Source organism: Lepidochelys kempii, chromosome 6 (assembly GCF_965140285.1).
Source record: "Lepidochelys kempii isolate rLepKem1 chromosome 6, rLepKem1.hap1, whole genome shotgun sequence".
NCBI classification, from domain to species: domain Eukaryota; kingdom Metazoa; phylum Chordata; order Testudines; family Cheloniidae; genus Lepidochelys; species Lepidochelys kempii.
This window is the reverse complement of record NC_136385.1, coordinates 39,473,766-39,499,074: the sequence shown is the minus strand read 5'-3', so window position 1 is coordinate 39,499,074 and position 25,309 is coordinate 39,473,766. Positions and strand designations below refer to the sequence as shown.

Below are 25,309 nucleotides of genomic sequence, written 5' to 3'. Positions count from 1 at the left end.
TATATGCTACAGCTCTGTGTTTCAGTATTTCTGCTCTGTCTATAAAGTCTGGCATCTGCCCATTTAAAACGTATTTTTAGTTTACAAATTTATAGAATTTCATTTAAATCACAATACTCCTTTCACATTCGCTCCAGACTAATACTGGAGATCAGTTTCTAAAAATGATAGCTTAACTATGCTTTTTTAAAAAAAGAATAATTCCTTTTCAGTATATATCTAACCCAAATTCGGATCATTACCAGAGAAGCTTTTAGAGAACTCGATTGCACAAAATACATTCAGTCACAAATACTCTCAGCGACCTGATTCTCTTTATAATTCCAAGTCACAGTCTCTGCTACTTAAGCCCATTGTACTCCCAGGCACAGGCTGCTTAGCATCCAGTATTTGCTCTGGAACCTAGAAGCCAGCATGAAAGCGTAACTAACGCATCCGGAAACTGACTTATTAAGCTAAGTGCAGCACATTCCTATTAAAAATGAATGGGCTTGGTTTTAAATGAGAGTCACAAACAGTAAAAATTACCTTACAGGCTTCTTTTTCCAAATGAAATATTTAACAGAGGAAAACCACAGGTGTCAGTGTCACAGAGAGATTCATTGTAGTTTAAAAACTGCAACTGTGTATCAAGAACAAGCTAGATTCGTTCTGCTTGCTACTAAATCTGTGCACTTTAGGTAAGTACATACTTGAGAATGATATTTGTTGTAGCCACGTAGGAAGGAGGAATCCTTCATTTGTTTCCAAGAACATTATTAGTCATATTCCTGCTCAACAAGAAAGCCTAAATCATGTTTTATTTAGTTACTAATGTATCTCAGTCACTAAAATATTTACAACGAAAAATGTACTACCTTTTCAGCACAAAATGCCCAATGCTTGGCTCCCCATCCCAGCACAAAAGCCCCAATCCTTAACGTTAACTGAGACAACAAGATTTCAAAAGCTGGCTGAAACAAAGTGCTCCAAAAGAATGCCAAACAGACTCTGGTGGAGCAAGAGAGAGTAGCTCCAGAAATCTGGACCATCCACTGAGAAAGGGTCTTATTGCTGAGAAATGATTAAACCAGAAACAGTGTAGAAGCATCCTGCAGAATGATGTGGGGGAGAACGGTGATCTCTCAGGTATCTGGGTCACAGATTATATAAAGGCTTAAAGTTGAGCGAAGAGCAGAGGCTGCCTTGGCATAAAGACAGAAGATTACAGTCTGAAATCTCTCCATGGGTCCTCTACTACTGGATTATTTAGAGGCACTGGTATTCAAGTTTCCAGCTCAGAAGAGGTTACCTATAAAGCTTGAGACCCTGCGCAAGGGGGAATTTTTGACACAGTGTGCCCACTTTTTATCAATTACACTGGTGAAACTCATGGACTTCAGTGGGGTTGCACAGTTTTAACCAACAGCAGAATGTGCATCACTGTACCGTAGTTATTTATTAGCTAGAAAGCACTACAGGTGCATATTGGTGCTTTACACAACACAAAAAGAGCAACTCCCTTAGCTAAATTGCTTAATGCCTATGCTAAATAAACAGGAGACAAAATAGGGGGTGTTGGGGCAAGAGAGGTTTGAAAAACAAAGTCATACAAAATGATGGGATTATTTGGAAGGTTCACACCCACCCACACGATCCCAGGAAAGTTACACAGCATTGTTGTTTTTAATATACTTAAAACTATAGTCTAAGCACGTCCTTAAATAACTGGGTTTGTGAAGGGACTTGAAAAAGGTGGAGGCATAGCAAATGGGTCAGAAAGTGTCACACCCCTCCATCTAATCACAATAGGTGTTAAGTCCCCATGTACTAATATAGCTAAAAACTTTATGGGAATCAGGAAATAGCCCCTTACTGTACACGTACAAGAAAAGAAATTATTTGTGATTGCTTTAAATCACCTATCCGACCTAGTCCCTCCCATACAAGAGTTGGCTCTGCTGTGTATATTTCCCACCCCATTCTTGTATCACCCTCAAATACCATAGCCAGCCAGCCAAGCAACCTCCCTTCAGGAAGCCCTCCAACTGGCAAGTTTCAAAGAGAATCTCCCAGAGGGGTAGGGGAACAGCAGCTGGAGTTGCCAGCAAGGACTGCAGTGCCCTATCATTAACACTTTAATACAGGCAAGGCACCATCTGTTTGACTGCTCCTCTTCCTCCCCCCAGTCCTGAAGCTGAAAGTATTTCTGTGGGATGGGCAAAGTGGAAGAAGGGCCCATTGGGTTAGCAACATTGGAGCACCTTTGCTGATGCACCTGGACAGGGTAGGTGAGGGAACAGTTTTGAGGAAAATTAAAAATATACAAGAAATATACCTATCACATTTTTCTTATGGTGTCATTACTATTTCCTCTATTTAGATAAACTATATAGGGCAGGAACAACATCTTCCTGTGTATTTGTATAGCTCTCAGCACAATGAAGCTTTTAGGTGCTTCTATAAAATACATGCAATACTAAAAGGAACACTGTCAAGACAGATAAGCTTACCCTCATAACTTATCCAGTATCCACCTCACATGCCCAAGATCTAACTCACCATTTGTCCCACCTAGAATGCGATCACCACACAATCCAGTCTTTGGGTTTTCATTTTTTTCTTTAACTTTCAAACTCAGAATGGGATTTAGAATCTTTCATTGGTTTGAATCTGGATCACGGCTGAAAATATGTAAATTGTTACTTGCCGCTGTTTTACTCATGTGAAATTAACTGTAGTCTCAGTGTAAGTCCTATGCACAAATGTAAACACAAGCCATCACTGACAGGATCAGCAGAGAAGCTAAGGCACAAGTGAGCATGAAGACTGAAATACTGCACCCTCTTGTTTCTTGGTCGGAGAGGAGACATACTGGCAAGGCGGTGAAGGGAAGTTTGTGCAGTTGTCTATGATGTACTTGTTCTGTGCAAAAATATTTATCTCTAGTTCTAGTACATTTCACGGAAGCTAAATTTACTTGAGAACCTGGAGAGCAATTCCGCTACATTCCTGTCTGAAACTGAGTTGTCTAGCTGTAGCCAGTCAAGATGATGTTCAATTCCCCTTCTACTGGCTAGACATACCTGGGTCCTGTCTTCACTGAAGATTTTTCAAGTATCCACATGTGATTGTGTATTAATGATCTTAAACATAAAAACGGCCATACTGGGTCAGACCAAAGACCAATGCCAGGTGCCCCAGAGGGAATGAACAGAACAGGTAATCAAGTGATCCATTCCCTGTCGCACATTCCCAGCTTCTGGCAAACAGAGGCTAGGGACACCATCCCTGCCCATCCTGGCTAATAGCCACTGATGGACCTATCCTCCATGAACTTATGTAGTTCTTTTTTTAATCCTGTTATAGTCCTGGCTTTGACAACAACATCCTCTGACAAGACGTTCCACAGGTTGGCTGTGCATTGTATGAAAAAATACCTCTTTTTGTTTGTTTTAAACCTGCTGCCTATGAATTTCATTTGGAGACTCTTTGTTCTTGTGTTATGAGTAAACAACACATTTGCTTTCTCCACACCAGTCATGATTTTATAGACCTCTATCATAACCCCAACCCCCTTAGCAGTCTTCTCCAAGCTGAAAAGTCCCAGTCTTATTAATCTTTCCTGATATGGAAGCCATTCCATACCACCTAATCATTTTTGTTGCCCTTTTCTGAATGTTTTGCAATTCTAATATTCTTTTTTGAGATAGGGCAACCACATCTGCACACAGTATTCAAGATGTGTACATATTATGGATTTATATAGAGGCAATATGGATATTTTATGTCTTATTATCTATCCCTTAATGAGTCCCAAAAGTGTTTGCTTTTTTGACTGCTGCTGCACATTGAATGGGTGTTTTCAGAGAACTACCCCCAGACTCCAAGATTTCTTTCTTGAGTGGCAACAGCTAATTTAGACTCCATCATTTTATATGTATAGTTGGGATGTTGTTTTCCAATGTGCGTTACTTTGCATTTATCAACATTAAATTTCATCTGCCATTTTCTTGCCCAGTCACCCAGTTTTGTGAGATCCTTTTGTAGCTTTTCGCAGTCTGCTTGGGACTTAACTATCTTGAGCAGTTTTATATCATCTGCAAATTTTGCCACCTCACTGTTTACCCCTTTTTCCAGACCATTTATGTATATGTTCAATAGGACTGGTCCCACTACAGACCCCTGGGGGATACCACTCCATTCTGAAAACTGACCATTTGTTTCCTATCTTTTAACCAGTTACCAATCCATAAGAGGACTGTCTTATCCTCTTATCCCAGGACAGCTTACTTTGCTTAAGAGCCTTTGGTGAGGGACCTTGTCAAAGGATTTCTGAAAGACCAAGTATACTATATCCACTGGATTTCCCCTTGTCCACATCCTTGTTGACACCTTCAAAAATTCTAGTATATTGGTGAGGCATAATTTCCCGTTACAAAAACCATGCTGACTCTTCCCCAAATTATGTACATCTATTTGTCTGAGAATTTTGTTCTTTACTATAGTTTTAATCAGTTTGCCTGGTACTGAAGTCTGGCTTACTGGCATGCAATTGCCAGGATCACATCTGGAGCCCTTTTTAAAAACTGGCATCACATTAGCTATCCTCCAGTCATTTGGTACAGAAGCAGATTGAAATGATAGGTTAAAAACTACAGTAAGTAGTTCTGCAATTTCACATTTGAGTTCCTTCAGAACTCTTGGGTGAATACAATCTGGTCCTGGTGACTTATTAGTGTTTAGTTTATCAATTTGTTCCAAAACCTCCTCTAATGACACCACAATCTTGGTGGTTCCTCAGATTTGTCATCTAAACAGAATGGCTCAGGTTTGGGAATCTCACTCACATCTTCAGCTGTGAAGACCAATGCAAAGAATCCATTTAATTTCCCTGCAATGGCCTTATTGTCCTTGAGTGCTCCTTTAGCATCTTGAACGTCCAGTGGCCCCATTGGTTGATTAGCAGGCTTCCTGCTTCAGATGTACTTACATTTTTTGCTATTATTTTTTGAGTCTTTGCTGGCTATTCTTCAAAATTCTTTTTGGCCTTCCTAATTATATTTTTACACTTTATTTGCCAGAGAGTTTATGCTCCTCCCTATTTTCCTCATTAGAATTTAACTTGCACTTTTTAAAGGATGTCCTTTTTGTGTCTCACTGCTTCTTTTACTTTATTGTTTAGCCATGGCGGCAGTTTTTTCGTTCTGTTTTTTAATTTGAGGTGTACATTTAAGTTGAGCCTCTATTATGGTGTCTTTAAAAAGTTTCCATGCAGCTTTCAGGGATTTCATTTTTGGCACTGTACCTTTTAATTTCAGTTTAACTTACTTCCTCATTTTTGTGTAGTCCCCCTTTCTGAAATTAAGTGCTACAGTGCTAGGCTGCTGTGGTGTTTTCCCTACCACAGGGATGTTAAATTTAATTATTTTATGGTCACTATTACCAAGCGGTGCTGCTATAGTCACCTCTTGGACCAGATCCTGCACTCCATTTAGGACTAAATCAAGAATTGCCTTTCCTCTTGTGGGTTCCACGACTAGCTGCTCCAAGAAGGTGTCATTTAAGGGGTCAAGAAACTTAATCTCTGTATCCCATCCTGAGGTGACATGTTCCCAGTCAATACGGCAATAGTTGAAATCCTCCATTATTAATTATTATTATTTATAGCCTTTCTAATCTCCCTAAAAAACCAAGGAGTACTTGTGGCACCTTAGACTAACATTTATTTGGGCATAAGCTTTCGTGGACCAGCTTTCCACTTCATTGGATGCATGCAGTGAAAAATACAGTAGGAAGATATATATACACAGAGAACATGAAAAAAATGGGTGTTGCCATACCAACTTAATGAGACCAATCAATTAAGGTGGGCTATTATCAAGCGGAGGGGGGAGGGGGGAACAAACTTTTGAAGTGATAATCAGGATGGCACATTTCAAACAGTTGACAAGAAGGTGTGAGTAATGGTAGGGGAAAAAATTAGCATGGGGAAATAGTTTCTACTTTGCGTAATGACCCATCTACTCCCAGTCTTTATTCAAGCCTAATTTAATGGTGTCCAGTTTGCAAATTAATTCCAATTCTGCAGTTTCTTGTTGGAGTCTGTTTTTGAAGGTTTTTTGCTGGAGAACTGTGACTTTTAGGTCTGCAATTGAGTGTGCAGGGAAGTTGAAGTGTTCTCTGAATGTTATAATTCTTGATATCTGATTTGTGTCCATTTATTCTTTTCCAGACTGTCTGGTTTGGCCAATATACATGGCAGAGGGCCATTGTTGGCACATAATGGCATATATCACATTGGTAGATGTGCAAGTGAATGAGCCTCTTATAGCGTGGCTGATGTGATTAGGTCCTATGATGAAACTTACTAGCCACTACACTTACCTACATGCCCCCAGCTTTCATCCAGACCACATAACATGATCCATTGTCTACAGCCAAACTAAGATACAACCGCATTTGCTCCAATCCCTCAGACAGAGCCAAACATCTACAAGATCTCTATCAAGCATTCTTAAAACTACAGTACCCACCTGCTGAAGTGAAGAAACAGATTGACAGAGCCAGAAGAGTACCCAGAAGTCACCTACTACAGGACAGGCCCAACAAAGAAAGTTACAGAACGCCACTAGCCATCATCTTCAGCCCCCAACTAAAACCTCTCCAACGCATCATCAAGGATCTACAATGTATCCTGAAGGACGATCCCTCACAGATCTTGGGAGACAGGCCAGTCCTCGCTTACAGACAGCCCCCCCAACCTGAAGCAAATACGCACCAGCAACCACACAACAAAAACAAGAACCTATTCTTGCAACAAAGCCCGTTGCCAACTCTGTCTACATATCTATTCAAGGGACACCATCATAGGACCTAATCATATCAGCAACACCGTAAGAGGCTCGTTCACTTGCACATCTACCAATGTGATATATGCCATCATGTGCCAGCAATGTCCCTCTGCCATGTACATTGGCCAAACCAGACAATCTCTACACAAAAGAATAAATGGACACAAATCAGATATCAAGAACAACAACATTCAAAAACCAGTCGGAGAACACTTCAACCGCCCTGCTCACTCAATTTCAGACCTAGAAGTGGCAATTCTCCAATAAAAAAACTTCAGAAACAGACTCCAACAAGAAACTGCAGAATTGGAATTAATTTGCAAACTGGACACCATTAAATTAGGCCTGAATAAAGACTGGGAGTGGATGGGTCATTACACAAAGTAAAAACTATTTTCCCATGCTAATTTTTCCCCCACTGCTGTTACTCACACCTTCTTGTCAACTGCTTAAAATGGGCCACCCTGATTATCACTACAAAAGTTTTTTTTTCTTCTTGCTGCTAATAGTCCACCTTAATTGATTGGTCTCGTTACAGTTGGTTTGGCAACAACCATTTTTCATGTTCTCTGTGTGTGTGTGTGTGTGTGTGTGTATATATATATATATATACACATATATATATATACACATATATATATATACACACACACACACACACACACACACACATCTCCCTACTGTATTTTCCACTGCATGCATCCGATGAAGTGGGTTTTAGCCCACGAAAGCTTATGCCCAAATAAATGTTAGTCTCTAAGGTGCCACAGGTACTCCTCGTTTTTTTTGCGGATACAGACTAACATGACTACCACTCTGAAATCTAATCTCCCTGCACATTTCACAGTCACTATCACTATCCTGGTCAGGTGATCGGTAATATATCTCACCTGTTCTAGTCTTATTAGAGCATGAAATTACTATCCAGAGAGATTCTGTGGTACAGTTTGGTTCATTTAAGATTTTTACTTCATTTGATTCTTTCACACATAGGACCATCCCCCACCAGCACGCCTTGTTCTGTCCTTCAGATATATTTTTGCCCTGGTATTACTGTGTCCCACTGATTATCCTCATTCCACCAAGTTTCTGATGCTTGTTATATCAATAGCCCCATTTAATACGAGGCACTCTAGTTCACCCATCTTATTATTTAGACTTCTAGCATTTGTATATAAGCATTTTAAGAACTTGTCACTTTTTGGCTTTCTGCCATTACATGATGTAATTGAATGGGACTCTTTCATTTGACTCTCTCATCAGATCCTATCCATATTTTTATCATCTTCCATTCTCTCCTCTTTACTAGGACATAGAGAATCTCAATTAATAGATTGTCCCCTAAGGGATGCCTCTGTTCAAATTACATGCTCCTCCACACCTCTCAGTTTTCCCGCAGTCCTTAGTTTAAAAACTGCTCTATGGCCTTTTAAATTTTAAGTGCCAGCAATCTGGTTCTATTTTGGTTTAGTTTAGTTTAGCATTTCAGAGAATGCTACCTTGGAGGTCCTGGACTTCAAGTTATCTGGTCCACCCCTCTACCAATACAGTATGGTTCCTTCTATGCATTCTCTCTTGCTTCAGTTATTTAATAGTTCCCAAGCAATAAAGCTTTCACTACTTTCCACAAGAGGCTTTACATGTAATATTCTGCCTACCAGTAAGATGTTCCTAATATTTACCTGAATTGATCCATTTTATAATATCATCCATTACTGCCCTTATACCAATCTAAATATTTCCATCTTTCATATGCTCGTAGAGGACTGTTATACTCTGCCCCCTTCTCATCATTGCTTAGCTGGATGTTTAGCTTTTAATCTTTCCTTATAAAATCAGCCCTGCCCCACACTCCAACTTTTGTTGCATATTGGAAAACTGAATGCAAGAGAGAGCATTCAGTAAACTGTGAGCCCAGAACTAAACATTATATTCCAGGTGTAATCTCACTAGAGGCATACAGAAAGGGATTGTCTTAACCAATTACAAATTCATATAAGTTGCTGTCCAAAGATATCTTGACATTGCTACTTTCCAGGTTTATCACTCCAATTGATTACCTGGGTGTAGAGGAAGTTTTGACTACATGTATTAGCTTGTATTTTAGCAAAATGAATCATTATTTCTTACTTGCATTCTTTCTCCTTTCACTAATGCTCCGAACTAGGATCAAGGGGTCCCTTAGAGATTAAACAAGGATACTGGAGGGTTTTTTGTTTAATGTTTTACTTGCATCGTAACATCAACAAGTTTTGTATATTACCGCAACCTTTTAGCTATTTCACATATTTTGCATATGAAGTCCAGTGTACAGTGCCACTGAAGTACTATTAGAAAGATTTATACAGGTCAAGTCCAAACAAGTCAACAATGCATGTGGATGGGAAGAAGCAGAGTAGATAGTTTATATGTCTGTCATCCTTTCCCAGGGAGACCAAGCACTCACCTAGCAATTCTAGAATATTACAATTCTAGATTTTGTCATCTTCTGTTTCACCTTCCTAAAGGGAGAGAGAGACTAGATTACCCTCAACAATGTTGGGGTTTTAGTTTTTGCTCACTAGACTACTATAGAACATTGGTTATGATGGTCACAGAAATGCCACATACTGCACTTTTTTTAAAATGTAGGTTTTTACTATCTGTATCTATACAATGCCTACCATAATTTAACCCAGCTACTACAATACAAATAAAAATGTATTCTTTTTGGGGAAAATCAGAGTGTCCTAATTATTTCTCTGAGAGGAACAACCATTCAATTAGTAAGTGAAATTAAAGGCCACTGTTAGCAGCCACCATACTAGAAGTTGATAGGATGCAACAGAATTAAGAGAAAAATCCCACACTTTGCATTCAAATCACCATTCTTAATGCTTTAAATTTTACTTCAGTACATTTCTAAACTAATCAGAACTTTTAAACTCACCAATTAGTCATTATTTTAATCTCCCACAATAATGCACACAGTTAAAATAGCTCAAAGCTGTCATTGTTTCAGTCCCTCCATATCGTGAAAAGACAAGATGGTAGTATAATTACTAATTATCTATCAATATGAGTCACAGATCTGTTGAAGGGTAGAGAAAGCCAAAGAGACTGCGGGCCGCATACCACAAAAAGTAACAAGATAGTGTTGGAGGAAAAATGGGTTTGAACTTATAAATAAATCCTGAAAGTGGAAGCACAGTTAAAATTTACATTCATGGGACAGCAAAATAGGACTGGTGGTCAAGTTGACTAACCTTTTATTTATCCAGTCATCTGAAACAGACAAAAGAAAAAGCCAGCTTCTTCAAACAGACAAAGCCAAAGCAGATGCATTGCAAGAGGCACTACAATAAATTTAAGAAAAGCTTGAAGTTAAAAAGGAAAAAAATGAGGCCCTATGAACTCATTTCACCCTCTTCCCATACAGACCACTACACTGCAGATTTGAAGCAGGAGTGGGTGATTCACACTTACACTGTTCACTGAGCTACTGTATAGCTTCTAGCAAGTCACAAGTATTGTGAACACTTACTTGAATCTTTTCCATATTGAGCAAGCGTTTTTTTTAAAAGGACAGCATAAATAGAATATAGTTTAAGCACTTGCTGACATTTTTCTACAGCAGCGTCCTAGCTTCATTTCTGTATTAAATAAATCAATTTGTCCCCCAGTATCATATGAAGTATGCAAATTTAGTGCTAGGTCATATTTTATCTACACCTCTCATCTCTCCTATATAAAAAGATACGTGTTTCCTTAGATCCGACATTTACTTCTGTCCCACACAACCATCCCTGTACATTACTGTTAATACCAGATCAGGAATTTATGAAAAAAGGTTATCAAATTTGGTATATTTTTTATAGTTTCCTGCAGTACCAATATTTCCTTTTGCATCTTTGTTCCAATATCTGAGTCTTAGACATTAGAAGTGTGTGTGTGTCAAAAATTAACTAACAAATCCAACCTATCATGCTTATCAGCGTAGTCTTTCAAAGGGCAAGTGAAAACAGGCATGAATGTTGTGCCTTAGCCCTGGTGAGTTATGAATACTGTTTTTGTACAAAGCTAACGGCACTTCCTCCTGCATTCTCCTCAAAAGTTCCAGGCTTTCTGACTGTGGTACAGTGATTGCAATTCACTCATGCAAACTTAAAGCCTGCAGCTTACTGCAAAGCCACAATGTACTGCACATTTGGTTGGGATAAACTGGTGGTGTTAACTAGTATTTCCTTAGGTTTCATCTTTAAGTACATTTTCCTCCTAACCTTCACCCCTTTTACCTGAAAAAGGAAATATTCGTGCACTCAGATATACAGAAATTGACATTACCAACAAAGAGATGGTTATAATGAGTAACAAACTTCAATATAACCAAATATTCCTAGCTATGCACTTTAGCAATACCTCATAAAAATCTTAGACTGTGTTTGGTCCTCTTAAATAAGAAGAGCAGTACTAGAGATACAGAAAGTCTAGCTGGTAAGGGTAAGAAAACACAAAAATGCACATGTAACTACAAAGAGCTTATTAAGATAGTATAACCTTGAATTCTGTAAATACTATTTTCAATTAAGTATTCCACACAATTTAACTCAAAACTTGAGAAATTCAGTATATGTAAAGATGCAATAAATATTATAAACAGCATATTTAAGGGATTTGTTTATTTTTGGTTTACAAACAAAGGCACCCAATGTTTCTATTTACGTCTTATAAAAGCTTACAGATTTAACATTTCTTTTAGAGTATCTGTTCCTATGACAGAAAATCCCATTATAGGAAAAAGCACTTTTCCCTTGGTCCCATATTTTAAATACCGGTATACCTGTTTAATGACCATCGGTTTTCAGACTGCTCTTCCTCCTACTTAACATGTCAGATTTCACTGTTATTTAGTGAGTTACAGAACACATTAACCTTACAGTATCAAAATATAGATTCAGTATGTTCTCATTAATATTTATAGTTCTGGAAACAGAAAACTGCAAACATTAATATGGAAAAAAAAAACAAAAAAAAACCCCAAGTGTCCTGTATGGAAAAAAAGGGCCTTCAGATACAATTTTAATGGCTGAGTCATGTGGAATGACAAAATAAATGTACTTAATGTGGTAAGTCACTATCATGAATTAAACAGGGTGACTGATGAGTTTGTGTATGAAACAAAAATAGTAATCCACAACTAACAGTCTCAATTGTAAAGAAAAGCTTGGGGTTTTTAAATGGTTAAGTTTACATGGGAAAGATTAGAGATCCTTATGCTCAAAATGATGCAGTTACTTCAGTAATTTATTCATTCAATAGCAGAGATTCCTTTAAAGAGTGTTATGAACAAGAAAATCAGCTCAGTGGCTTCACAGTTCTCAGTTGCTCAGTTTAAAGGAATCATCATTAAAGGAACTATGTAAAAAACAAGTTATGGTTACAGAGAGAAAAAGCTGTTTAACTATTAATTTCACAATCTTGATACATTTGGGCCTCTTTCCAAGTTCACTCACATACCAAGAATGGAAAAAGTGGGTCATCGGATTCCAGACACCTTCTGCAGAAAATCTACATTTCATTAACAGTATATTTTCAAGTCCAATAACAGAAGATGTACAGGGAGGCAGCTATGACAAATACATCAGGGATATTACAGTTAAGTGTAACACTTCGAATCACAAAAGCCACAATTTATTGTACTTTCAACCACTGTCGGAGGTCTCTCACACGTCATGGTGTGGTCCGAAACCATTATAGTTTTGTATCACTGTAAAGAATATTCACACAAAATATTCTTTAAAAGGAAGCAAGGTTTTCAGTACTTATTACAGAGTATTTAGCTTCAACAAAGGAAGCTGTTCTTTCCAAAACTGGATATACACTCACATGAAATAAAGTGTTTTCCTTTAAAGTTAGCTTTTCACAAGAACAGAAAAATAAGCTCATTGCACACTTACTTCAAATGGGACAAGAAACCAAATATGTATACATGTTTTATGTAATTTTTGTATGATTAATTTAAAATTTACCTTTCCAGGCATATTCAAAAACACATACTGGATTTAAGTACAGCACAAACTGATCATTTTAATGAGAACATACCATGTAGGTGTGTAGGTGTGTCAAATAAAAGCAATGTTAAAAATGTTTCAAAATAGAATTGTAGGCAATTGAGATATAAAGGGAAATTCATTAAGTGTTACATTAAAATAGAATTCAGCTGTTTCTTGCAGTTATTCAATATGTATTTATCCTGCTAAATCAAAATAGACATGCAGAAAAATAGATATCTTCAATTTTGGCCAAGAGTTTGCTACAAAATATTGTAAACTTAAAAAATTCTTAATTTATTTAAGATGTGCAGGATTCGTCTTCTCCCTACCTCCCCAGTGAAATGCAAGTTTGTGTTGGATCATTTTTGATGTGTTTTTTGCAAGTACATTAACTTCAATCCTTCACATAGTAAGAGAATTTTGTTGAGATCATGATTCTTGAAGATAGATAAAAATGGTTTAGCAAGGTATGTGACAGAGAATATACAATTTGTCTTAGCCAGCCAGAGCTTAAAAAATATTCTACGAATGATATAAATAGTAGCAAAGGATATGGAAATTCCTCTGAAGAGGTTAATCTTGAACTAGGTGTGTAATTATTAATGCATTGCCTGTGTGTTCCTGATCTAGCCATCATCTAGTGCAAAGAAATTCAACTTGCATCTGTTCTTTTTACTGTCATATTTCCTTTCCTTTTATTTCTTTGTTCAATAAAAGGAAAGGATTGATTCTGCTTTCCGACATGCAAATGGTTCTCACTGACTTTAATGGGAGTTTCATGCCAGCATCTAAGGGCAGAATTAATGTGTGTACACATTTTGAAGACTAGATCAGACAACTAGTCTTTCAATTAAGAGTGATGCAATTCTTCTACTGAAGGAGTCTTCATCATAGCCTTACAATCTTTGAGGAAGGAAGTGAGGGAAAGGTGCTAAAAGTCAAGAACAGAACAACATAAGAAGCTATCAGTAATTTACAAAGATCCACCGTCACTCATATGGGCTTGTAACGGGACAGAACTCACTAATCTAGGAGTCTCAAATAAATAGGTCTACAAACTGAGTCAATATTTTGTTCTTCTTACTGAATGTGCCTATTTACAGTAAAAATTAAAATCAGAAGTTACTTGTTAAGGCAGATTTCAATCAAATGCATTCCAGAATTGCACAGTTATATTGGTCAATGATCCAAACGTTTCTCCCCAGGCCAAAGAGTTAAACTTGCTGTGGATAGATTTTTGTTTGTAATGCTAACACATTTGTCTAATGCCAATTTGATCCAGTATTCAACTATTTTATTCTCTAAGTTTTCATGGAATACACAATTAAACATTACATATACTATACTGTATATTTCACACTCCAGGTCTAAGATGATTTCATGTTTTTACAAAAGATGAGATGACTAAGTACATTTTACAGGCTTTGTGCAGTTAGACCACCATATGCATAGATGTCCTAATGCTAAAAATTCTTCTCTTCAGTATCTCATAGTACTGGATGCTCTAAAGTAGGAGAGGAACTTGTAACACAGACTAACCACGAAGTACCAGATGTTTCTTGCCATTTGTGATCTTGCAATAAAGATACGCCAGATCAGGATCACAAGGACTGTATTGAAGCCATAACGTATGTTCCTTAACCTAGGAAAGAATTAAAGAAATGTAAAAGTTTTAAGTGTTGAGAAAACACTGAGCTCTGCAGATGAAAGATGCTATAGAAGTGCAACCTCTAATTTATTATGGAATTTAAGGCATTCCACATTTCTCACACCCCAAGTTGCACTGTGGGCCAAATTAACCGAACGAAGGGGCAGCAGCTCATCTGCAGTCACCCCAGGGGACTGGGACCAGATTAATCATTGAGAAAGGGGCTTGGCAGGAATGGAGAGGAAAGCCATATAACTGCGTTAGAAACTGTACTACAGAATAAACAGAAATGTAATATGCCAACAGTGAAGGGTATTTATCAAGCAAATTCAAAGCTAACACATGGTCATTTTCCAATATATTTTTAGAAAGGACACTAATTCTTAGTTTCCAGAACATGCACCATTCGTTTCTTTAACAGGTTTAAGATACACAGTACTGACTGACTGGCTGGGGGGGTGGGGGGAGGGAGTGCGTTTTTCAGCTATGGGAACCCTAGAACTCACCTACAACTTTAGACTTACTCTTTTTGAAGACAGGATCTCAGACTATTTTAAAAGCTTAAAAACATTTAATTTACTTTGTAATGCATCTCTGAAGATAGGTAGTCTTCAGAGGTGTGAATCCAAGATCGTGTCCCTGAACCATGTAACAGGACTTTGTAGCTTCTCTAATCTGCCGTCATTCAGTTTTTTTCTTTTTTATTTAAAATAAGCACAATTAGTATGACTATTGCAGACATAGCTCAAAAACAAAATGCAGCCAAATAGACACAATAGTACTTCACTCTCTAGACCAGCTGAATCGTTTCCCTGTTTGCAGCCTCTACAAAAAAAGTTATAACACTATTTGTATCACGCAAAAAGTGTTCTCTTGCTCCCTGACTGGAGCGAGATCTGTTCTTACAGTAGACACAAGTAATTAAATTGATTCTCCTTTTTACAAAGCTAGATAAACTGCTTGGTGAATTTTAAAACTACTCTGTTGGCCAAACAGATCCTTCTTCACACCAAACATAATAATAAAAGAAGACATTGTGATTATTACAACTTCTAAGCACTGTAAACATTGCACTGAAATCTACATATCAAGAAGACTAAGTTTATGAATTTCCAGAGCTCATCTCACTGTCGCATCAGGTCAAAAATATTTAAATGTTCTCATAATCAGCTGTGTAGGATTTACATATAAAAAGCAGTGGGGATTATAACACAACTTTATACATGTAGATACTATGGGACCTCTATAGTAACACAGAAGAAAAGTTACTGACAAAGGAAGCCATTCACAGTTTGTGATAAACAAGTGTTGCTCAGTATCTGAATATGAGAGATTCTGAAGACAGTCAAAGCTGCCTTAATGCAAGTTATTTAGTGGCTTTTTGTTTATTTTCATGTAGTGTCCAATTCATCTAAGCACCATAACTGTAGCTACTATATTACTGTGCTTCCAGGCACTAGATGACACCAAGTTCTCTTCTCACTCTTCCTTCGTAACTGGCAGCAGAACTCCCCAATAGACAAAGCTCTGGTGATCTTTAACTGGCTCTTCTTGCTGTGCAGCTCAGTCTTTTCTTTATCTTACTAGAGATAAGACAAAGCAGCACATTGCTCCTCCCCTTCTCTGCCTGAATGGCCACAAATGCTTCCAGAAAAGGTAAAAATGTTTTTACTGATTACAACCTGTGTAGAACTGGTATGTTCTGCATGCAGATTGGTCAGACCACTCAGAAAGAAAGTAAGCCAACCTCTCTCATTCACGAAGTCCTAACGAATTTACATATTGAAAGGGGTAGAATTCACGGACTACCGAATTTGGACAGTAACCCAGTTGGCACTGTGAAAGCAGATGGAAGAAAGGATCCCAGCCAAAGTTCAGGTACTCAGGAAAGAGAAACAAAATTGCTTTGCATGCCATTTTTTCCAAAGCTGGTATTTGCCCACCTTCCGCAGTGCAGTTACTGTTTCATGTCAGCCAAATGTCTCTCTCCCCATTGATACTAAATCCAGGCCATTCTCTTACTCCCACACTGTGAAAGCCTATCCATCTTCCATCCGGGGAAACAGTTCTATGCAGTAGTAGTTTATCTGAAGGGCCAATCCTCTGCTAAGCCCCCCACATCAGTCCTAGATTCAAGAAGTAGATTCCTTCAAACTCTAGGCAGCTGGTGGCTGTATATGGCTAAACAGGCTCCCAGTCCAGACTGAACACCAGACCTGAACTCCAGAGCCCCAAACTCTTTCAGCTCAGAAAGAAAGTTTAATTTAGAAAAGTCTACCTCAGACTGAAGCATTCCTAATACTGAACTGGACAGAACAGTTTCATGGCAACAATGCATTGCCCATTGTATAGGGCGGTCGGGGGCGATGTCAGGAGAGTTAGGAGGGAGAGAAGAGGAGCTACACCAGAAGGACTCAGCAGACAGCAGAACCAACTGAGAGAGTGGCTCCTCTATTCCAAAGCGAGGGAACACAAGACAGACCCTTTCATTTCCACACAGAACCAGTCTTTCAAAGCGTTACAACGAACTCTGATAAGAATGGATTGATCACTTTGTCAGTCAGAGGGGAAATAGTTTACTCCAATAACATTATATTAATAAAGCATGATTAAGCCATAGGGCAAGAAGGGACTGAGGTAGACAAGGAAAGGAAAAACAATACGCAGAAAGGGAAATATATTAAGGAACAACTGAAATGCAAACCTACTTCTTCAAATGTTTCCTAGCTGCAGGGAGACCTGACATTTCCTCATTCAATACATATTTCTTAGTTCCCATACAGTAGTTCTCCATGTATTCTGCCCAGTGTAACTGTCGAACATCAAAATTAAACACCTACATAAAAAGAGAACCTAATGGTTAGAACTTTTAAGAAAAAAAATCATTACATTAACTTTACCCATCAGTCTCATAACGCAAGAACAAAAATGGACATGTCACGGTCAGATACCTTCATCACAGAATAATTACAAGGAAATAAGTGTCCTGTGCTTTCACAAAAAAAAAGAAAAAAGAAAAGGAAAGAAAAACACACCCCAAAGTCCAAAGATCTAGATTTTCTTTTCTGGCCTCACCACAGGCTTAATGTGTGACTTTCAGTGAGATAGCTAATGACTGACTCATTTTCCCCATCTGGAAAATTTCTTAGAAGTATGTTGCTTTGCCTTACAGAGTTGGTGGGTATGTCTGTATTGCAAATAAAAACCCATGGCTGGCCCATGCCAGCTGACTTGGGCTCAGGCTAAAGGGTTGTTTAATTGTGATGCAGGCGTTCAGGCTGCAGCCTGGGCTCTAGGACCCTGCACATCTACACCACCGTAAGCCCGAGTGTAGACAAACCATCTAAAGAGGCCTAGGTATTTATACTATGGTTTTCCATGTATTCAATGTATGTATTCAAATTGATGGCATTTACGTTATTCTTTAGTATTATTTAATGCCGCAATAGACTGAATGGTCTAAGATTTTATTATTTTAGTCCTTCAGCCATTTTCTATGTCACCTGTGCAGTTCTTTTAAAACATACTTGACTTGTAGGACTTTACATTCTGTATGTATTCTATGTGGTTACCACCTAAGAGAGTTTCTTCATCACTGTGGTAGCTTTAGGAACTTAATTTTTCAGTGTGGATTTCTGGATTCCCTAATATCAGAACAGTCTGTGATGGCAGTCATGGCAAGTCTTATAACACACTACAATTTTCTAGAGGTTTTTACTTACAAATACTACAGATTTCCGATAACAGAACTAGTGAGGTCATGACAAGGGCAAAAATCAAGTAAACAGTTCTGTAAGCTGGAAAAAAAAGTGTCCTTGATAATTTAACCAGATTCATAAAGTTGATATTACTTATGCTAACTCAGAGGTGGGCAAACTATGGCCTGCGGGCAACATCCAGCCCACAGAACTGTCCTGCCTGGCCTCTGAGCTCCGGCTAACCCCCGGCCCCTCCCCTGTTTTCCCCCCTCTCCCACAGCCACGCCGGCAGCGTTCTGGGCAGCGGGCCTGTGCGCTCCTGCAGGGCAGCGTGGCAGTGTGTCTGGCTCAGCCAGGCGGCGCAGCTCCCAGACATGCTGCTCTGAGCGGGATGGTAAGGGCGCCGGGGCCAGGGGGTCCTGGGGGGGGCAGTCAGGGGCAGGGGTTCGGATGGGTCAGAGGTTCTGAGGGGGGCAGTCAGGGGGCAGGAATTGGGAAGGAACGGATAGGGCGCAGGGGCCAGGCTGTTTGGGGATGCACAGCCTTCCCTACCCGGCCCTCCATACAGTTTCACACCCTGATGTGGCCCTCAGGCCAACAATTTGCCCAATTTGCCCTGTGCTAACTCCTGAGCATCCATGCTGCCAATTCACAAAATAAGCAGCTTCACAGTTCACTTGGATCACTGGAAAATATCAGGAAAAATAAACTCACTACAACTGAGGAGACAGTCTCCTCTTTCCTCCTCCTTCCTCCAGCAATTTATCTTAACTCAAATATTCAAAATATAGAGAAGATTAACATACATTTCAAGACATGCATATAAAATGCAAATATACTGTCAAACAATCTAGAAATAAAACTTTCTAGTGCCAATATGAATTATGCTCGAAAGCACTCAAAATTCAAGTTTAATATCTTAAAACATTTTAAATCCTATTTTCATTTCACATCAAGAAATAAATTCCATTATTTAACTCTCAAATTGTTCAACAATTACTTTGTGCACATTCTTCAATTTTAGGACACCTCTCTGTAGGGCAAAGGCTATTTGGTGGCTTTGCAGCAGTCCAAAGTATATTCTTATTCCCCTGAAGGTCAGAACAAGAGACCAGCAACCCAGAATTGCTTATTTAAGGAAGATGATCTGGGATTAAGTTTGAAAACACAGATACCAACTGGCTGTTCTGTTTGATCGAAAAGTATAAAGTGCAGTGTGTCCACTCTCCCATTAAAATCTGCACAGCCTTCAAACTTAAAATCAGAACACCACAACATCTCTAGTTTAATGGAAGAGAAGTAGCTGCACTAGGTTTTGCTCGTTATTTCAGACAGACACTTTACCCCGACTTTTGGGATGATTTTAACTTTTAAAATAGGTTTTGGGAACATTAGTCTGTATCATTTGCTTTTTCTAGGTTACTTTCATTTAGTGTCACTCAATTATTCACAGGATATTTTATATAACATCAATGTTAATTTAATACTGTTTTTATTTTACATTGCTTTACCCACTGCATGTTTATCTTGCTCTTTACTAATTGTTTTCATTAACTTTCAGGTTTTGCACCTCACCATTCATTTATGATTGCATGCACACGCTCTAGTGCACCTTCATCCAGAATGAGCATGGGTGGGAGGAGGGAATAGAAGAACAGAGAGCTCGATTTTTAGTTGAAAAAAGAAATGGGGGAGGAAATCATCAGTTCAAAGCCTCCAAACCAAAATAAAACATTTTTGACCAATGAAAGTGCTTCCATCTAGGTACATATATTAGTTGTGCTGATGCCTAGGTACTATGGATATGAACCTATAAGATTCTTGTTCAAATGTGATGGTCTTCTAGTGAAGAACTGTATTAGCATCCACAATGCTGGCCACAACTGACCAGGATAAATAGTTTTCAGCATCCTGTCTGCGAACTCAACTCTTTATAATACCATTCAAACATTATGAAATCATCTAGTGAAGACCAGCCCAAGGTGAGTTGTAGGTGCTCAGCACCAACCAGTATAAAATAATTCTACTTCTGTTGATGGTAAATGAGGTTTAGATACCATTTAATAAAAATGTTTGGAGTTCCTTAGATAAACTCAATAAAAAAAGTGCAAATTATTATAATTACTTTTATCGCCTCTCCGGCTTAGAGGTGCTTTTTCAGAGTGAATCTTACCAAGTTTACAAAGTGCTACATCACGTACTTAAGATACATGTACTCCACAAATGTATCCTTGCTGTAGAAGACATTCTACGGGTAAAAACCATATATTTCTGCTTTAGCAACATCTTTCACACTATCTGAAAACCACTTGGTAGCTCTGGAAGAAGACAAGAAACTTTGCATAACTTTTTCCATCAGTGCTGAAGACTGAGTTAGGTTATGACATAACTTAGAGAACAAACATGGAAACTGGTTGTTTCTTCTGCTGCAGTCTGAGTGTATGTAATCACATTAGTGAGAACAAAAAGGCCCAGACACATACTAAACAAAGAAACCGTGTCAGAAGAGACACGGGGCAATTAAAGTTATTTAGTTTTAACTGCACTTTCCGACTTTTGGTTCAAGAGCCTTATTACTGCTATATAATACAGCCCTTGAAAGAGACCAACCAAGGTTCGTTGATAAACATGGAGCTTGTTCTTTGTTCCTGGATTTATGTACTTTGTATGAAATGAGTAAACAAGCATATGTCTGCTGTCTCAAAGATTGCTCTGAGCTGCTTCTCAGACATTTTCTTGTTTTGGAAAAAGACTGGGATTGTAATAGAAGAGTGACGCCTGATCTTTTTCCAGGCCCCGTCCCTAGAAGCAAGACTGTACTTTAAATATTATTGTTGCTAGCAGATTTCAGGATGGTTTTCCCTAAATAATGTGGTTGTGGATTTATTTTTGTCTGAAAACTATATTAAAGCTCAGCTGAGGCATTCACCCACATCACTTATTTAATCCATGTTAGAAAACAGTTTTTAGACTCAGATTTAATTTTTTTATTTGTTTGGACTAGACTGAACAGGCATGTATTGAGCCAAGTCATTTATACAGGCCAATGATAGTGGCACTCACAGTGGGGGTTGTGGGTGTGGATTGTAGGATGACCTTACGTTTTGGGCTATTTGATTTTACATGTCTGGGAGCCCCAAAATGATAGACTACCGACCTTCCCTTAGGGTAAGGGGATTTAAAACTTGGGCTCCCTTTGGTCTTTTTTTAAAATCAAAATTGGGGTTAAGTTTATTCCCACACCCCTTCTCCCTCTTAACATGGGGGACAGGAGAATTTCCCTTCCCCTGGTATTTTCACCCCCCATAAGCCCTTGATTGAACATATTCATCAGCAATTTCTGCAGCCTCCAAAACCATGCAAGGCTTTTTGTCACAGATGGCTGCCTTCACCTCACGTATAACCGCCCATAACAATTGCTTCTGGGCTATCAGTTCAAAGAGTTTTTTATAATCGCCTTCAGTCTCTGCCCCCATTATCCATTTTCTTGTAAAATTTACACATTTTATGCAGATATTCAACAAGTGATATTGTCAAACATCTTAATATTTCTATATTGCAACTGACAGGAATCAGATGTAATCAAACCTTTTCAAAAGATTTTCTTATACATCTTAGCATCACCCTCCTCCATATCATTAAAAACTTCTCTGGCTTTCCTGATTAATCTGGTCAAGAGAACAGGCATTCACTTATCCTCTGTGATCTTGTAGATACCATAACATCTCTCAAAAGGTAGACAGGAACTCTTCCACACAGTCCATCTCTTTGTAAGTCAGGCAGATTCTCTCCTACTCCCTGGTGCCGGAGGGGAGGAGGGGGAAGCTATTCATTGGCTGAGAATGCACCAGTATTTTCAGTTTCAATGTGTGAGCTCTCTTGTTGTTCCATGAGTCTCCGGTAGGCTCTCTTCAATCTGTTTGTTGGCTTTGACTGCTGCCATGTTCCATGTGTCTTCAGTGTGATCTCTCCTCAGCCTCCTCGGCTTCTCTGGTATCCCTGATCAGCAGCTCTGCCATCATTCTCTCTTGCTCGTGTTACTTCCTGGGCTGCCAGGTACTGCAATTGGGCCTGTTCCCCTGCAGCGTCTGGGGAAGCAGGGCCCTCGGACCCCGGTCAAAGCTTATGAGCCAAGCTCTCAGTTCCTAATCTGAGGCTTTAATGGGCTATTCCCCTATTTTTACATAACTTTCCAAGGCCTTTTGTGTCAAGACTATGATATGACTGAGATTCACTCATTATGACTAATCTTTAACTCTTAAAAACTCTCAATATTAAATTTAAACTTTTAACAGCGCTGGCATTATGATCTAAAAGCCCAAATGACCTGAGGCATGTGAATCCTGCAAACACTACACCAATTGTCACACTGTCTGGAGTGATTCATGATTATGCATGCCAACCTCAGGGTGGAGTATTAAAAAGCAGAGCAGACACCCCAAATTGGTGGTATGTTCTATAATGAGAATTCACCAACCCAGTAACAAATGTGACCTCCTAAAGCACTTATCATGGAGTCACAGACAGTCGCCTTGGGCATTCCAGTCTATCTTGCCACCCAGACATACTGGACTTAGTGACAGTTGGTTGCAATACACCACAGATCACAAAAGATTCAGGGGTCTTCCAGTCCCAACAGACCAGTCATTTACCCCGGGTCAATTTGTATATCAGACCCCACACCAAAGACAATACTTGTAGCCAAATCCTACAGTAAAACTAACTATGGATTTGTTAACTTGGAAAAAAAATGAGCGCGTTATTTACAAGTTAAAGCAGACAAACATATATACACAAATGAGTTACAGTCTGTGGTTCCAAAAGCTTGAGAGTTGTAGCAATCTGTCAGCACTGAATGTCTTTTAGGGCTAACTGATGCCAAGAAGCAGGGGATCTCTTGCTTATGTTTAGGAATCTTTGCCACTCCCAGAGTCCAGAGAGCATAAAAATCCAGTTGCTCCTTATCAGGAATTTTTATGTGCCCTCACCCGCAAATAAAAGCTTATGGACAAGTTCATGTGCAGACCTCTCCTTCCTGGAGGGAGTTAGGAATGCAGTCAGTCAAAGTCTCTGTTCTTTAATGCTCCACAATGTATCCTTTGCCTTCAAAGGGCCATCCTGTCTACAGGACGAGCATTTTACCTTAATCAATGCTGCTTCTACTGTTTGGTGAGCTACACAATTACATAGGTTTACAATGCAAACATGCAATATAACTTTATACCATGGACTACAGAGATAAGTGAGATTAATACATGCAGCTTCCTACAAGCATTTCATGAAGTCTAAATACAAAACAGAGTTATAAATCCCGTACTCATCTTAACTATGCTAACACATAGGGGAACTACGTTGTTTTTCATCGTGAATTTGTCAGTCTTCAGCTGAGGCCTCAAGCTTGGGCAAAGACTGGTACCTGGTCTGCCAGCATCACAATAATCACGCATTGTCCTACTCTCACAGATCACAGTATGGAGCCATTTTTTACTATCAAAATGGGGGAAAGCCATTTTGATACATTGTTTCAGCAAGCATAGCTTCTCCCCCCTCATATGAAAAGGACATCATTATTTTTAAAAAAAATTATGAAGTTATGCTGCTGCCTAATATTTTAAAAACTGCTTTATCCATATTACACCTTACCACACCGGGGCAAAAAATCTGATAGGTGAAATGATCTTTGAAAACACACACACCTACCTTATTCATGGTGTACACAAAAATCTTAGACAGTTATAGTGAAGCTACCAGTTTGATTTTTTTTTTTAAATAGGTGGTCCAACTGGATCACAAAGAAACATTACTTATTTTAATTAAACTTCCATTACCCAGTCTTAAGTAAATAGATTCAGTTCTTTTAAATCCTTAAATGACTGATAGGAGGCAAGTTACACAAAGACTACTTGCCTTTTTGTCTTCAGGGCTTAGTTGGTTCATTAGCATATTGACATTCTCAGTGTTCCAAATCCAAGAATTACTTGTAAAGTATTCTATTAACATCATGGCCTTGTGAAGACGGGTTATAGTTTTCATCATCCTATTGCCCAAGGAAAGGGATTTACAGGTTACAATAGCAAAAAAACATGTCCAAAACCAACATACCCATGCCATCCAAACCACCAATCTCAATTTCCCCATAACACAATGCATTAATACCAACACAGCAACTCCCGAATCACCCAGCACACCAAGCATGACTACCTTTAACAGATAAATAGAATATTCCTGCACATTTTATATTTTTATTTTAAAACGTACCAGAAAGCCAATCTTTGCCAGCTGTTGCAATCCGAAATTTTGCTTCAGCAACCTAAAATAGTGTTCTAATGGTTCTACCTTTCAAAGTATTTAGAAAAGAAATATAACAAAAGACGACAGATATTAGAAGAGCATCTTCCTACTAGCTTTTCTTGAAATTCTAAAACACTAACAGGTTGAAAAGACTTATTATTCATAATAAAAATATCTATTCTTATGCATAATAATTTAACTCGATGGAAAGTATTTACAGCCAAATTCTATGGTGTGGCTGATGGGGGGCTAGAAGGGGAAGAGAAGAGAGAAGAGAAGGAATGTGTATGCAAAGAAGGTATAAAAGATCATATTTGCACTTCCCTAAATCTACTGGTAGTTCGAGTTCAGGGGAACTGGCTCAAGTTAGAGCAGCCCTACTACGGCTAGAAATAGCCTCAAGTAGCAGAGGATTGACATAGCAAATGGATGGCCTGGCCCTGCTGCCATTCTTTGTCTCCACTTTGTTGGCCACAGGATAGGGAGTGGTTCAAGGTCTCTATGGCATGGAGCATCCCCCTTGCAGAGGGGCGATCCCTTCCTAGGTGGCAATGCCTACAGAGCAGTGCAAAGCAGCCACTCCGGAGAATATCGCCCCAAATATGCAGAAATATTCCATCATCCTTTATTGCCCAACTTAAGCCACTCTGTAAAATATAACATTAGGAGTACAGTGGGATTCAATTATAAGAATCAATCTGGGCAAATTCCTTGTTGACCAGAACATCTGAACATGGATCCATGAAACAGTGAGTTTTCCCCAGAATGGAAGTGTGCATAATAAGCAAGTTCTCCATCTTGCCAGGA

The 25,309-nt window shown here is 38.8% G+C and overlaps 2 protein-coding genes across 9 annotated transcripts in view; both read right to left on the bottom strand.

The window, feature by feature from the left end:
* Nucleotides 1-9,331, bottom strand: part of OVCH2 (ovochymase 2) — a 73,791-nt gene extending 64,460 nt beyond the window's left edge. For all 3 annotated transcript variants that reach the window (XM_073347679.2, XM_073347681.1, XM_073347683.1), the window contains exon 1: nucleotides 9,280-9,331. The gene's annotated coding sequence lies outside the window, so the exon portion shown is untranslated. The remainder of the gene's footprint in view (nucleotides 1-9,279) is intronic.
* Nucleotides 8,232-25,309, bottom strand: part of FAR1 (fatty acyl-CoA reductase 1) — a 72,274-nt gene continuing 55,196 nt past the window's right edge. For 4 of the 6 annotated variants that reach the window (XM_073347685.2, XM_073347686.1, XM_073347687.1 and 1 more), the window contains 3 exons: nucleotides 24,119-24,248; nucleotides 17,222-17,349; nucleotides 13,517-14,507 (listed from right to left, as the gene is read on the bottom strand). In XM_073347685.2, the coding sequence (XP_073203786.1) occupies nucleotides 14,345-14,507; nucleotides 17,222-17,349; nucleotides 24,119-24,248 (421 nt within the window). In that variant the 3' untranslated portion in view covers nucleotides 13,517-14,344. Of the gene's footprint in view, nucleotides 9,335-10,078; nucleotides 14,508-14,528; nucleotides 15,210-17,221; nucleotides 17,350-24,118; nucleotides 24,249-25,309 lie in introns of those variants that run through there. The other 2 variants (XR_013635923.1, XM_073347688.1) reach the window with 2 other exon arrangements.